The sequence below is a fragment of the Schistocerca americana genome, chromosome 3 (genome assembly GCF_021461395.2).
Source record: "Schistocerca americana isolate TAMUIC-IGC-003095 chromosome 3, iqSchAmer2.1, whole genome shotgun sequence".
NCBI classification, from domain to species: domain Eukaryota; kingdom Metazoa; phylum Arthropoda; class Insecta; order Orthoptera; family Acrididae; genus Schistocerca; species Schistocerca americana.
The window spans coordinates 882,178,348-882,193,903 of record NC_060121.1 but is presented as its reverse complement, the minus strand read 5'-3'; the positions used below and the strand labels follow the sequence as shown (position 1 = coordinate 882,193,903).

General features: G+C 43.2%; 1 protein-coding gene across 1 annotated transcript in view; it reads right to left on the bottom strand.

Moving 5' to 3' along the window:
- The window catches only part of LOC124605842 (chitooligosaccharidolytic beta-N-acetylglucosaminidase-like), a 306,694-nt gene that overhangs the window by 95,211 nt on the left and 195,927 nt on the right, over window positions 1–15,556 (bottom strand). Inside the window, exons 3-4 of the mRNA XM_047137772.1 lie at window positions 13,095–13,351; window positions 97–324 (exon numbers count right to left, since the gene is read on the bottom strand). Of these exons, the coding sequence (XP_046993728.1) occupies window positions 97–324; window positions 13,095–13,351 (485 nt within the window). The remainder of the gene's footprint in view (window positions 1–96; window positions 325–13,094; window positions 13,352–15,556) is intronic.

Here is a 15,556-nt window from a genome sequence, read left to right as displayed (position 1 = left end):
TTATGTATACGGAGAGTAGACCTAAGGTTGGTACTATCAGATTTCCTGGTGGCACACCTGGCGATACCCCCGTCTCTGACAATGTCGGACACTTACCGTTGGAGGCGACGTCCAGGGTGTAGGTCTCGTCGGTCCCCCAGCTGAGAGCCTGGGCGCGGTCCCTGGTGAGCACCGTGACCAGCACGTCGGTGCCCGCCCCCGCTGCCGCCCCCGCGCCCGCTCCCCCGCCGCCGTGGCCGCCGCCCCCCGCCAAGGCGTGCTGCAGGTCTCGCACCCAGCGCCGAGACGCCGCGTCCACCAGCTCCCTGCCCTGTTCGCCGGCCACTGTAACCCAAACACCCCACGTCGTGATAGCGCCTGAGACATCCCACGATTTTACAACTGACGTTTCTGATGGATGTAACAGATTGGAGAGAAAATCACGTGTTGTATTACAGTACGCTTAAACTTAATAATAGCAAATCAAGTGTAGTCTTAGAAAGGCCAGCTAATAAAATATTTGTGGACATTAATCACTGGTTCATAGCCTATTCTTTGTCACTAAACTTTGAAAAAAACACACTACATGCAGTTCAGAACTTGTAAAGGGTGTCCCACAGGTATATGCCTAACATACGATGACAAGCAGATAGAAGAAGTGGGCAGTTTTAAATTCTTGGGATTACAGCTTGATAATAAATTCAACTGGGAGGAGCACACCACAGAACTGCTGAAGCGTCTTAACAAACTGTGGTGTGTGTACTGTAAAACCTTCGGTACATACACCACCAGATTATTTGACTTGTCGTTCTAATGAAGTAGGCGAGTGTCAGCAATATGTCTCATGGTCTTATCGTGGCGAGTTTATCTTCTGCCGTTATGTCACACAATAGAAAAGCCACTTGCATGCTTAGAGTAGCAGATTGACGGTGACCAACATTAAACAGAACTTGATTAATTTTCACACACATTTATTAAAATAATAACAAGCATAAAAATTACTGAACTTGGTTCTGGATGCTATTTATAATTGACAATCTGAAGTTCCTTTGGTATTGGTACGTTAATCTTATTCTCACATATATCTCGGATACTTGACAAAAGTGTCTATACATTTATCTTCATGGCCATGTACAGGAATATGGTGATCTTATTAGGCGCAGACTGAAACTTGACTATAGACTGGTACAGACAAATGTAGAACTCTTACAGACTGGTACAGATTAATGCAGACTGGTACAGACTAGTGCAGACAAATGCAGACTGACGAATCGGAGGTCTGTACACTCGTTATAATACCTCGCGCGTTCGTGTATCACTGTGCGAGTATGATCAGCGAGGAGAAAAGGTTCTACGTTAGCAGCAATCTTATTGGCTGCGTTACATATTAATACGCGGATCAACGGAAGCAGAATTTGGTCCGTCTCTATGGCAGCGCCATCTCGTAGTGCGGAGATGGACGAGCGCTGCGCCTGCGCTGTTGTGCTTAGCGAGGCGCGCTCTAGAGGGAAAGTTGTGTACGCGCTGACTATGGGGAACTATGTACACAACACTAATCTCTATCTGCAATGCGAATTGTGTCAGACATAGGGGATATAAAAATGAAAAAGCTGGCATACTATGCTTACTTTCATTCGATAATGTCATATGGGGTTATGTTTTGCAGCAATTCATCAAGCCAAGCTAAAGTTTTCTGGGCACAAAAACATGCAATAAGAATTATACGTGGTGTGAACTCAAGAACATCCTGCAGAAGCCTGTTCAGGGAACTAGGGATACTAACTACTGCTTCCCAATATATTTATTCCTTAATGAAATTTGTCATTAAAAATGTATCACTTTTTCAAACTAACAGCTCAATTCATGGAATCAATACTAGAAATAAGAATAATCTTCACAAGGATTTAAAGTCACTTAGTCTTGTACAAAAAGGTGTGCATTATTCAGGAACAAACATTTTCAATAACTTGCTAGCAGCCATAAAAAGCTTAACAACCAATGAAATTCAGTGTATGCGAAGCCTAAAGGATTTATTGGTGGCCAACTCCTACTCCATTGATGAATTTCTCAGTAGAACCAACTGATTTGTGTGTATATATGTATGTAAGTACAATATAACTTCTGCACAATTTCAGTGCAGTAATGTGTTCATTGTAAATAAGTATGTGTGTGTGTGTGTGTGCGTGTAAGTACAATCTCACTTCTGCACCAGTTCAGTTCAGTAATGTGTTCATTGTAAATAAGTATTTAGTAGTTGTATTACATGTTTATTACCTTATAAATAAGTAAAAAACTTTTTTATTTTAAATTCAGTGCATTAGTATTTGTAAAATGATTCTTTCGTACAGCCTTCATTAAAACATGACGACCATGTCACTTGGGATCTGTGGAATTGTACATTGGCTTATTTGTTTGAGTTTGTAAATATTTGTCATGTATTGTTGTTTTTCTGACATGTCCTACATCCTGGAGGACCTCCTCACTACGGATCAATTGGAATGAAAGGAAATCTAATATATACAAGGGGACCCTCCATGTTGTAAATCGCGGATTTTGATGCGCTTCAAATATGTTGTAGAGGCACTTGCCCTGAGTACCTGGCTATTCGCTTTTTTAGCGATGGGCCTTGGTTTTTGAGAAGATCGATTTTGAAGTTCATGCGCGTTTCATATACACGTAACGTTACATTCAATCCCTCCAAGTCAGCATAGCGGAGCGGTAAAGGTTCACGGCTGCCGCCCTGGGGTACCGTCTGCGGATCCTGCTTGTGTACTTTTTTTTCAAAATCGACTGAATTTTGCAGTTTTATTTCAAAGAATATTAACAAACTGTGTAAGGTGTGCGAAATTATAAAGATATATTCAGTTATTAATTTTTTCTGTGATAAAATATCACAAAATCTTATTTTTCCTCGTCCATATTGCTTGATGTGCAAGAACAAGATTGTGGGTGATATCTATCATAGAAACAACCGAAGCACAAATTTTCGCAGCGCCACGTTCATTTTATGAAAGCAACCGTCTTGCAGGCGCACGGTTTCTTCATGAGCGATACCGGGAAACATAACTCTTTTGCATTCAAAAAGATTTCTCTTTCATCCGATAATTTCGATGCGAGTCACGCTTTCAAAATCAGGTGCGCTGAATTTATGTAGGATTAGCGAACGTAATTTTATCGAATCTTCGCTAGAAGCGATCTCTCTACTGTCTTTCATCAAGTCGGGAGCATAATGAATAATTTTCGTGAAGATTTTCACCTGTCGGTAAAAATAAACATCGCAGGGCTGGCAGTAAGGAGTGCACTTTGGTGGGACCACTTTTAGGGTGCACTTGCTCGCTTTCCTTTCATCAGTGAATAGATGATCGCATAAAGCTGAATCGGCTTGCCTTCCCCACGAATCGATAATGTGCAAAAAAAAATTTCTGTCCCACGTACGGAAGAATTACAGAACACAAAAATTCTCCTTACACCAGTTTCGTGAACTTACCGGATTTCGTACAGGACACGACTACATTTCTGTATTTCCCAGTTAATTCGTCTACTAGTTTTTGAACGTTGGAACCAAATTTTCGGACGGTTCTTGCATACATAAAAAAAAAACATACGGGTATAGGATTCGATCACTGTACCTCCAGCGCGGTAGGCGTGAACGTTTACCGCTGCGCTACGGTAACTTGCTCGGAGTATATGTAATGTTACGGTTATACAAAGCGCGCAATGAACTTCAAAATCGATTTTTTCCAAAACCGAGGCCCGTCGCTAAAAAAGCGGATAGCCAGGTACTCAGGGTAAGTGCGTCTACAGCATATTTGAAGCGCATCAAAATCAGTGATTTACAGTATGGAGGGTCCCCTTGTCAGTTGCGAGTTGTGACAGTTCGGTAGGTAGTACGTCGTGGGAAGCGCAGGGGTGACGCCAAAGCCAGGCCTACTCGGCGCGCAACGTGTCAGCTTCTCGCTTCACTGAGTCAACAGCCAACCCCGCGGGAGCCGGCCGATCTGCAGTCTTTTTCAAACGATTTTAAAGAAACTCTTCGGTAATAAACTCCGACTCTCGCACATCTTAGTGCTTAATTCGGCAGCTTAATGGTGAACTGCCTATTTCGTCAATGGTCATAGTTATTGTGGCATTTCGATATTAGTAAACTACTACAATAAATTCTTGAAGTTTTCACTGAAAAATATGTATCTGCGTCTGGTGTGTGTTAGTTCATATGTTGCTCCATATGAAATTTAGATAACATGCTGCATTATTCTTTAAATTTGAAAGGATATCGCTATCTGTCTCCAATGTCTAGACAATTGTATGTGTGTAAACTGCTCCATCACGAACGCAGGCTCCAGTGAAAAAGCTACAATGAAATACTCATAAACCCCTCGGGTCTCATAAACGGTCTGAGACGTCGAAACAACTTTTTGGCAAACGATAGTGCACAAAGAGGAGAGTATTTTGCCATATGACTAATATCCGAAACTTCCATATCTATGAGGTTCATTCAAACGAAACCTGGTAAGTGCGTCTACCTTTGCCTTACACGTAAGGTGGCACCACGTAACTGCGGGTATTTTGGCTCCATCTATTGGTAGACAGACTGACGCGTGCGCACCGTTTGATGTTGCATAACGCCAGTGTAGTTTCACGCCGAGGAGAAGGTGGTCACACAAGTTAATCGTCCACTACTGAATATGCAGGCGAGTAAGCAGGAACAACGAGGAGTGATTCGATTGTTGGCGGCGGAGGGAGTTGGAGGCCGTGAAATGTATCGACGGATGAAGGCTGTGTGCGGTGAGTACAGTCAGAGTCGTTCAAGTGTTGTGGAATGGTGCAAACGATTCCTTGAGGGGCGCGTCACTGGAAGACGATGCTCGTCCTGGACAGGCTCATCGTGACATCACACCGGAAATGGTTGCGGAAGCGAATTTTTTGTAGTCTTGGACAACCGCGGAATCACCGTGGACGGGATCCACCGGTTGCTGGGTATTATCGTGGCCACAGCCCACCCCATAATGCATCAACACTTGAACTTTCGGAAACTCTGTGCGCAGTGGGTTCTCCACCAACTGACCGCCGAACAGCGCAATGGCGCTGTCTTTGAGTCATCTGCAACGTTATCATGAGGAGGAATACGGCTTTCTGTCGCGTATTGTCACAAATGACAAAACATGGTGTCACTATTTTGAACCGGAAAGCAAGCGTCAGAGCAAGCAATGGAAACATGGGACTTCACCACCTGTTAAGAAATCAAAGGCCGTGCACACCAGTTCTGGTGAGGTCACGATGTCCTTCTTTTTTGACCCCAAGCGCCCACTGCGTGTCGAGTTCCTGGAACGGGGAACCACCATCAGCTTATCAAGCTAATTTACACAAACTTAGACGGTCCATCAAGTCGAATCCCCGAAGTATGTTGTCCAATGGCGTTATCCTCCTGCATCATAATACCCGCACACGCACGGCCAATGCGGTGAAGACGTTGCAGCAGTTTCGGTGGGCAATGCTGTAACATCCACGGTACAGTTCCGACCTTTCACCGTGCGTCTTTCATGTGTTTGGACCTCTAAAACAAGCTATTCAAGGACATCAATTCGCAACGGATTACGAAGTGTGTGACTGGGTCCCGGCCTGGATCCGACAGGAGCGTACTAGCTTCTTCAAGGATGGAATCGACTGCCTAGTGTCGCAATGGGATAAATGTGACAACAGTTTTGGCGACTATTTTTAAGTATGTGTACTGTGTATAACTACATTTTTGAGTTAATAAAATCGTTACCGTTACTTTACACTAGTGACCGGCTTTCATTTGAATGTTCCTTATACCACGATATTCAAGCGACTAGAGTTTCTTTCAATACAATATAGTAATATTTAAGGACGATCAGTAGCTGGTGAAACGAGAACTACTGTGGTTTAGGTGAAGAAGTTGGCAACCGCCTTGCCGCAGTGGATACACCGGTTCCCGTCAGTTCACCAAAGTTAATCCCTGTCGCTTGTGGCCGGCACATGGATGGGTGACCATCCAGCCGCCATGTGCTGTTGCCGTTTTCCGGGGTGCACTCAGCCTCGTGATGCGAATTGAGGAGCTACTCCACCGAATAGTAGCCGCTCCGGTCACAGAAATTCATCGTAACGACCGGGAGAGCGGTGTGCTGACCACACGCCCCTCCTATCCGCATCCTCAGCTGAGGATGACACGGCGGTCGGATGGTCCCGATGGACCACTTGTGGCCTGAAGAATTTACATGTTTATTTTTATATTGACAACGGGCTGTCTTACTCTCAGTTACTAGTTTAATAGTACACTATTACAGAATTCTGTCAGAATTTCAGTAGTCTTAGATTGTTACTAAGATGAATATTTGTCAATTCTGCCGTGTTCTGGCAAAAGCAGCAGATTTTAACATGGCAACAAGAGAAGTTACAGCCGGCCGAAGTGGCCGAGCGGTTCTAGGCGCTACAGTCTGGAACCGCGCGACCGCTACGGTCGCAGGTTTGAATGCTGCCTCGGGCATGGATGTGTGTGATGTCCTTAGGTTAGTTAGGTTTAAGTAGTTCTAAGTTCTAGGGGACTGATGACCTAAGAAGGTACGTCCCATAGTGCTCAGAGCCGTTTGAACCAAGAGAAGTTACATATGACTCAGAAGTCTCAGATTCCTTCATGAAATCCATGTCTCCTCAACTACCTTTGGGTGTACACAGTGTGTGGAATGAAGTACACATGGCAGCTACCTCTACCAGTAACAAAGTATGTAGCTTGAATAGGCTCCACATCGAACAAATCTTGGGTACACACTCATACGTGCATCTTTCTATGCGTATGCTCTTCGTGGGCATGCTGCCGGATATGGTCGTCGTCTGGCCGGCAACTTTAAGTGCGATCGCTGAGTACATAATCGCGCTGGAACTGCATGAACGTCGGAAACGGCGGATCCCTTATACCCCGGATTGAGGCCACTGGGCCTGCGCGAGAAGCGGAAGAGCTGTCCCCTCCGAAGCGAAGAATTTAGCGCCGCCGGCGGTAGAAACTAGCGAAAGTGATAAATCGCAAATTAAGGTGGATGGATTCCTTGAGCACACAGTCCCAGTAACGAAACGCCGGAGAAATAATTTGCCCTTCAGCACAAACAATGTCTGCCATCTTGTCAAATCTGCTGCGTATCAAAGTTTTTTGCAGACACACGAAACACGACTAAAGTTTGACAAACGCGCCAATCAGCGCTGTAAATGTTTGACAGACCTAGTAAAGGTTCGATTGTTCACAGTGCTTTAGACGTCGATTCACTGTCCGCGTCTTAAACGGCATTCAAGCCCATCTCCTGACTTGGCTACAAGACCCAGCATGGCCGAGCCAACAGTTCGTCTGTCCTCTCGGGCGCTAGTCGCATTTAGCCGTTGAGATCCTTCAGATTGTTGAGTACGGCATTCCTGAACCCATGGTTTCCATATTCGTCTGACAGTCGAGTGGTCCCGACGAGTGTGAACAACAGTATAATGTGCAGTTTCCATAGAACACAATCCTGCCTCCGTCGAATTCCGACATTTGCTGGTAGGCGGTTTCTCCTTCTTACATGGAGCGTAACACGATCTTCTCATAAACATAAAACATTTAAATATGATTTTCGAATGAGAAACCCGATGTGTAATCTTTCCATATAGACGAAATATAGGTGTCGTTACTAATACCTACGAGTACTTTGTGCAGCAGCACACAACTGCTGATTGTCCGTAGCTCGTGGTCATGCGGTAGCGTTCTCGCTTCTCACGCCCGGGTTCCAGGGTTCCATTCCCGGCGGGGTCGGAGATTTGCTCTGCCTCGTTATGACTGGGTGTTGTGTGATGTCCTTAGGTTATTTAGGTTTAAGTAGTTCTAAGTTCTAGGGGACTGATGACCATAGATGTTAAGTCCCATAGTGCTAAGAGCCATTTGAACCATTTTGCTAATCCTATACGTATCCTAGAACGCAGTGCATTTGGTGCCGATATGTCGTTTGTTAAATGCCGCGTTTATGGTGTTGCAAGTGTATTAGCCAGTATTGTATTTTCAGTTCCCATCATTCAGTTATCAGTGTGTGACAGCTCCATTACAAGCATAACATTTATTTATTTACTGCATTTAATTCTAGGTATTTATATATAATGAGAAGTTTGGAAAGAGAATCGAAGCTCAGGGAGAAGAAATACAAACTTTGAGGTTTGGCAGTGACATTGTAATTCTCTCAGAGATGGATGAGGGCTTTGAAGATAGTGAAGGAAATGACTTTTGCTGTGGCTTAGTTAGTATTAACCACGGTTGCTTTCTTGACGTACCCAATACGCAGTGATATCGAGATACCAGTGGAAAAACCTTAAACTAAAACAGACCTTTTAGTAGATAGTGCCATCTAACATTTACACCTCTGATTGAACAAATCATATGTGCCGTTCATTGTATACTAAGAAAGGTAATCTGAGAATGGAGGACAAGACCAGAAGAAGGTATTAAAATCACAATGTTTGACTTTTGCAGACGATCTTGCCATCTTAGCTGAACCTACAGAAGATGCAACAAATCTGGTAACTCTCCTACAAGAGACAGCTTTAAACAAAGGCCTAAATTATCTCTTATTTTAAAAAGTGAAGAGTATGTGACAGTAGTGAGGAAGGCACCGACATACAGGCAAATTTTTACTGAACAATGGAAAGGGCAATACTACATGGAGCTGATTATGGAAGAATAAGAAAGGCTACAAAATTTAAATATCTAAGTGAAGTAAAACAACCGAATGCTTTGGACAAATAAGCTAACTTAGTAAGGGCAAGGAGAATGGAAGTGGCTTTCCAGTTAACAAAAAACCTGTATAACACGAAATCTGTTTCCATAAATGCAAATCTCTGCCACTACAACAATGTCATTAGACCAAAGTGCTTTTATGCTTCAGAATGCCTTTCGTTAAAAACAGATGAACAGTTAGGTGAAATAGAAAAGAGGGAAAGAAATGTAATCAGGAAAATATTGAAAACACATTATGACAATGGGTAATGGAAATTAAGAAATAACCAAGAACTTTAAAAGAATAGCCGATTATTAAACACCATGAGGAAGAGAAGAGTTGTATTCTATGCACACCAAAAAGAATATATGAAAAAACAATAACAAAAAGAGTTTAAATTTTTTCCCACAAAAATCGAGAAACATCAGTGGTGTGCATTGTAGAAGTTAAAGCAGGCCTGAGTGCAATGGAAAGAGAAAGAAACATGAGAAAGAGAAAAGTTAAGAGCAAAAGTAAAAAGTTTCAAGAGCTTCTAGGAGGAAACAGAAAGAAAGGTGCAATATGAGGGAAGGAATGAGAGATGAACATAGGGAAACAATGACAAGCTACTGGCAAGAAAGAAATGATAAAAGCAAACAGCCGTAAATTATTTCACGTGATCGTAAGTAGACGGAAGAGAGCGGAAGAGAGAGAGAACTGAATGTATTTGGAGTCACTTTAGTTTTTATGCATCAGTCTCTACCAATTTTAATAGATCTGTTAACAAGATAGTGCTTTTTTTCTTTTTTTAAAGTCAGTTGCCTGATTTTAGTTATTGTGGCTGAAGTGTTTATCTGTATTTGGAGTAACAGAGAAGTGAGAAGAGAAACAATATAATCGCGAAATAACGAGTTGTTTTGATAAATACAAGCGAAAAGTCGGGAGTAGTGTCGATCTATGTTAATGACCATAATATTTGCATCTGGAATTGTATCTCAGAAAAATGATTGTACTGTTCCGATTTTCGCTTATCGTGTACGACTGCATGTAAATTACAGCAAGGCGCGTGTTCCTGTGTTGTATGGTGAAAAGTCTGCACAGTTTGCTTTAACCGAATTCTTAAATACTCTGCGTTATGGACAGCGTTGAAAGGTGCATAAAGAAACAGAGTATAGGGTCATTTGCCCAAAACAACCTATAATTGTGAATACTATTTGACACATGGAGATCAGTATTGGTTAAATACTTCAGAAAAACCAAATTCCGAACTGTTGACCTGTAAACTCCAATAGTTAGGCCAAAATCATTTCTAGTGAAAGCTCACATTGTATTTCATTATAGCCGCTGGACGAACATTAAGTGAGAATTCGATACGGTTGGACACAGTGGCAGAAAATTCTTTGACTCCAGTTGACCAGAACATTATCCGCAGAAGAACTAAATTGGGACTAGTAAATTGTTATGTATATTTTTTCAAGCGCAAGAAACACGAAGACTTAATTTTATTTTCTTTGGATTCCAATATTTCACTTACATGTCGATTGATGCAGTACTATGTACGTCTACGTGCACATGTAGTCGTCATTGGAGTTCAGTTACGAATTACATGATTCTGTTAACAATTTGCTTATCAGTAAGCAAATATTTTTTCCTTCACACAGTTATACAGAAATTGCTCGTTACTGCTAAAATGAACCTTCTGTACCCTTGTATGTGATCCTTTACTTAGGAATTGGGTGATGCCGTCATTAAGCCTGAGTATAGCGTGGGGTATCATACACTGAAGCGCCAAAGAAACTGGTATGGACATGCGAGATACGTAAACAGGGAGAATACGGCGCTGCGTTCGGCAACGCCTGTATGAGACAACACGTGTCTGACGCAGTTGTTAGACCAGTTATTGCTGCTACAATGGGAAGTTATCATGATTTAAGTGAGTTTAGACGTGATGTTATAGCGGGCACACGAGCGATGGGAGACATCATCTCCGAAGTAGTGATGAAGAGCGGATTATTTCCGTACGAACATTTCATGAGTGTAGCGTGAATATCAAATACGGTAAAACATCAAATCTCCGACATCGCTGCAGCCGAAAAAGATCCTACAGGAAAGGGGCCAACGACGAATGAAGAGAATCGTTCAACGTGACAAGAGTGCAACCCTTCCGCAGATTGCTGTAGATTTCAATGCGGGACCATCAACAAGTGTCAGGGTGCTGACCATTCAACTCAACATCATCGATATGGGCTTCCGGAGCCGAAAGACCACTCGTGTACCCATGATGACTGCAAAACACAGAGTAATACGCTTCTCCTGGGCCTGTCAACACCAATTTTGGAGTGCTGATACTGGAAACATGTTGTCTGGTCGGACGAGTCTTGTTTCAGATTGTATCGCTAGGACGTACGTACACCCGTATCGAGACTACCTCATGAAGCCGTGGATGCTGTATGTAACCAGGGGACTCTTAAAGTTAGTGAAGGCTCTGTAATGGTGTGGGGCGTGTGAATTTGGACTGATATGGGACCCCTCATACGTCTAGATACGACTCTGACAGGTGACACGTATGTAAGCATCCTTTCTGATCACCTGCATCCATTCGTGTCCATTGTGCATTCAGTCGTACTTTGGCAATTCCAGCAGGACAATGCGACACCCCACACGTCTAGATTTGCTACAGACTGGCTCCAGGAGCACTCTTCTGAGTTTAAACACTCCCACTGGCCACCAAATCCCCACACATGAACATTACTGAGGATATCAGGGATGACTTGCAACGTGCTGTTCAGAAGAGATCTCCATCCCGTCGTAGTCTTACGGATTTATGGACAGCCCTGTAGCATTCATGGTGTCAGTTCCTTCCAGCACTAGTTCAGACATTAGTCGAGTCCATGGTACGTCGAGTTGCAGCACTTCTGCGTTCTCGCGGGGGCCCTACACGATATTAGGCAGTTGTACCAGTTTCTCTGGCTCTTCAATGTATAATTCATATGAGTAGAATTTCATCTATTTTCTGCAAAACATAAACTCTAAATTGTATATCACTATAAAGATGATTAAAATGGTGGGTACGCTCTTCTGGCACCAAGGTAGCTAGGGGGTTGGCCCGAAGTGGAAATTATCTGTTATGTTAAGGTTTTGTGACATGAAAGGATGGGTTGAACGGAGTAGGTAGTCTCTTGAAATGATGTTATAAAATGGACACCGACAGAGATAAGACGAGTGTAATGAGATGTGATGGAATTAAATCAACTGATGGAGGTAATTAGATTGGGAAATGGGACACTAAATGTAGCAGACGAAGTTTGCTGTTTGGGTAGCAAAGTAGCTGAAGTTGACTGGGGATATAAAGGACAGCCTCGACAGAAGAAAGCGTTGTTGAAAAACAGAAATTTGTTGTCATCGAATATAAATAGATTGGGAAGCCTTTTTTGGAAGCATTTGTTTGGAGTTCAAACGTTATGTAGAAGTGAAACGTGTGACATAAACAGCAGGATAGGAGGAGAATGGTAGCTTTTGAAATGTGGTTCTACAGAAGAATGGTGAAAATTGTATGGCGTGGTCAGCAGAGACAGAGCTACTGAAAACTTACTTATCATGTCGGAGAGGTATGAAATTTATGGCAAAACTTTACTAAAAGAAGACATGGTTTGATAGGACGCAACCAGAGATATCAAGCTATAATCAGTTTGGTAGTGAGGGGAAGAGTTCTTTTTTTGGGGGGGGTTTAAATGTGGTGGAAGTGGCCAAGGCTTTTAGCACATATGCAGGCTCCAGACATGAAGAGGCTCGCACAGGAAGGGCAAGTGTGGGGAGGTGTGCATCAGGCCAGACTGGGCCTCGTATGCAGGGCATGACACAGAATAGTGTCATGCAGAGGCTGCTCACTGTGATGGCATAAACTGTCACCAGCACACCGGTCGACAAAGATGTAGTGCGGAGATCAGTAGTAGGCTCTGGGTGCCTATCACGACGAGAGAGGCCAGAGACACACTGACAAGCAACAAACCGCCAACGCCCTGCCGACAGCACGTATTTAAGCCACCGCCGCTGACCGGAGGGCCTCAGTGACTCGCTGAATCTTCCAGTTTGGCGTCTATCGGAATACTTGCGGAGCGGCTCAGTTCACATCACAGGCTACGACAGTACACAGCGACCAGATTAGTGACTATAGCAAGATTACGTGTTTTCTCTGCAAGAGGACTGTTACTGATGAGCTTGTACCATAGCACATGGACTCTATTACAGTTGAGTACATGCTCTCCGGTTCATGTGAATAAAGAACCGTGTTTATCTACATGTGCATTTGTGCTATAGAAAGAGGATACTGGCCACCCTTAACAACGTCCTCTCCCTTGTTTCCTTACGGTACAAGACTCTACACTCACTCACCGGCAGAGAGGTCGAACCTGACTGTGGAGGGGCTGAAGGGGACGAGGGCGTCGGCTATCAGCGAGTGGCCCGTAGGGCGCGGCCAGAGGGCGCCGTAGGGCCCGCATGTGAGGCGGCACAGCTCGTGAGAGGGCCAGGGCGGCCGCAGCCGGTGGGCGCTCCGCTGGACCACCGTCTCCTCCAGGTCCGCGTCCAGCCGCGGGTCCGAGGGAGCCTCGCTGCGCACGCACAGCCCCGAGTCGCACGTCCACTGCCACCTGCGAGGCAGAGCACCAGCGTCAGTCCTCCCTCCATCTGGAGTCCACTATCTGCACACGACAATGGGTGTCCAGAGTTGACCCTCCTCCAACGAATCCCAAACTCACCATTCTCATCTGACGAGTCAGAAGCCCAGTCCACCGTGACAACTCCCTCCGTCCCAACCCCGTAGCTGAAGTCCATCGTACCATCCCTGCAGAGCAACTCTCTTTTCCAACACCCTCGTCCTCATCCGGCATCCTCGTAGGGGCCCAGTCTGTCTTCCACGTCAATGTGACAGGCATCTATTTCCACAACCTGTCGCACTTCATCTTCATCATCTTTCTATCCTACATACAATGGTCCTCGTGACGTGTGAGAGTTGTATCTTAAGCCTATGCATTGAGTCTAGGTGACTGTAATGGGTGTGTAGTGTGTAGCGTGGTGTCATGTTTGTGTTGTACGTTAATGAGGGAAGGGAGAGGGTCAAACATAGTGCCAACACACGGCCTACTTTCCTCGAATAGTCGATGGACAGCGCCACGTGCCTCACTTGATAAGAAACTGAGGAAAGCTTTTAAATTTAATCAGATGATCAGAAAGTTTACAGCACCACCTCTCCTACCTTTGTTGACCAAATATTGGTAGTGAACTTTCCTCTCTCCGCCAGAATTCGATACGGAGTACATCCATTTCTTTGTTTTTAGCACACAAAAATGTCTTTGTTATTTGGCACATTAAAAAGTTTCACTTCTTTCCACAGTAAGTAGCATTTCTTTCCTTTGTAGGTTAGAGCTGAATCATCAGTACCAGCAGTTTGATACTCATCATCATCATCATCATCATCATCATCTTCTTCTTCTTCTTCTTCTTCTTCTTCTTCTTCTTCTTGTATTTATGATTTGGTTATTATTTTTAGTATGTGGCTAAAGCTTTCCGGGTGTTTGGCATGTGTCGTGATTTTTCAGTGTTCGTTTTTAAGAAATAAGGAGAATAATCATGGTATGGTGCTGCTTGGTAATGTGTTATAGACAGGGTGTTAGCGGTATAACTATAGATATTGTGATCATTGGTATCTTAATATCTACCCACTTCAGCATGTTAATTGTTTTTTTCTCCATGTCTAACAGCTTTCCCTCAACCACGTGACATAATTTACTACCTGATGTTTTCTGCACGGCCGTAATTGCATCGCCAGGTGGACTACACGTGTCAGTAGAACCTATCGTTTTGTGACCATGCGTCCACACTTCAAAACCCGAATTATTGCCCAGGGCAAAATAAGCATTAACGGCTTGCTTTCGCCACATGTAATTGGGGGTACTGACCAACCGAAAACATACTGCTCCTAATAGCTATAATTATTAGTATCCAAATGAAGTAAATACTGACGTCATGTTGTTCAGTACACTGTCCGCAGTCACCAATAAAAATATCTTGCCTTATACCCCTTTCAAGGTGAACTCGTTGTCTAGTTTTATTTTCTGCTCATTTACACATGGCTTGGAATGCAGCTGTATGTTGGCCCTAACTTTGATCAACTTTTAATGGTACACCTTCCTCCAGAATTACTTTTCCTCAACAGTAGTTGTCGATACCAGTAGTATTTTTCGAGTTTTGGACAGATCAGTATTATCTCAGTTGCTTTTCTGAGAACTTTCATATAATTTTGTACACATTATGTTATATTTCAGGCTAAAATTTATAAAAAGGAATTACTTTACAAAATACTTTAGTTCCAATGTTGTAATCGAGTATCGTTCTGAATGTTTAGTTAATTTTTTTTTAGAAACATTTGAAATAACGAATTAATGGCACACTTAAAATTTCTACCATTAAGTACTCAATCCTGTACTGGTTACTATTTTCATTTCTGGACTCCTTTATGAAATAATAATCGAAATTAATAGAAATTCATTTGTCAAGGAAAATTGCAAATCTTTTCCGTAGATTGTGAGAGTCATAAGCATGCCTCTGATGCGATCGGACGTTTTTTTGTATTTTGTGCGAACAATGTAATTTCGACTTTATTAACGTGAAAAATGAAAAGACTGTATGATACACTAAAATGTGAAAAAATATGTTTACGAAAAACAAAAATTCTGCAGCAACATCATCAAATTTATTTGAATCAATTCAACCGTAAGGACTTAAAATGTGACATTTTCAGCTTCAAGAATCAGACCCCTGGACAAGAAGAACTGGAGATAGCTCTACATGACGAG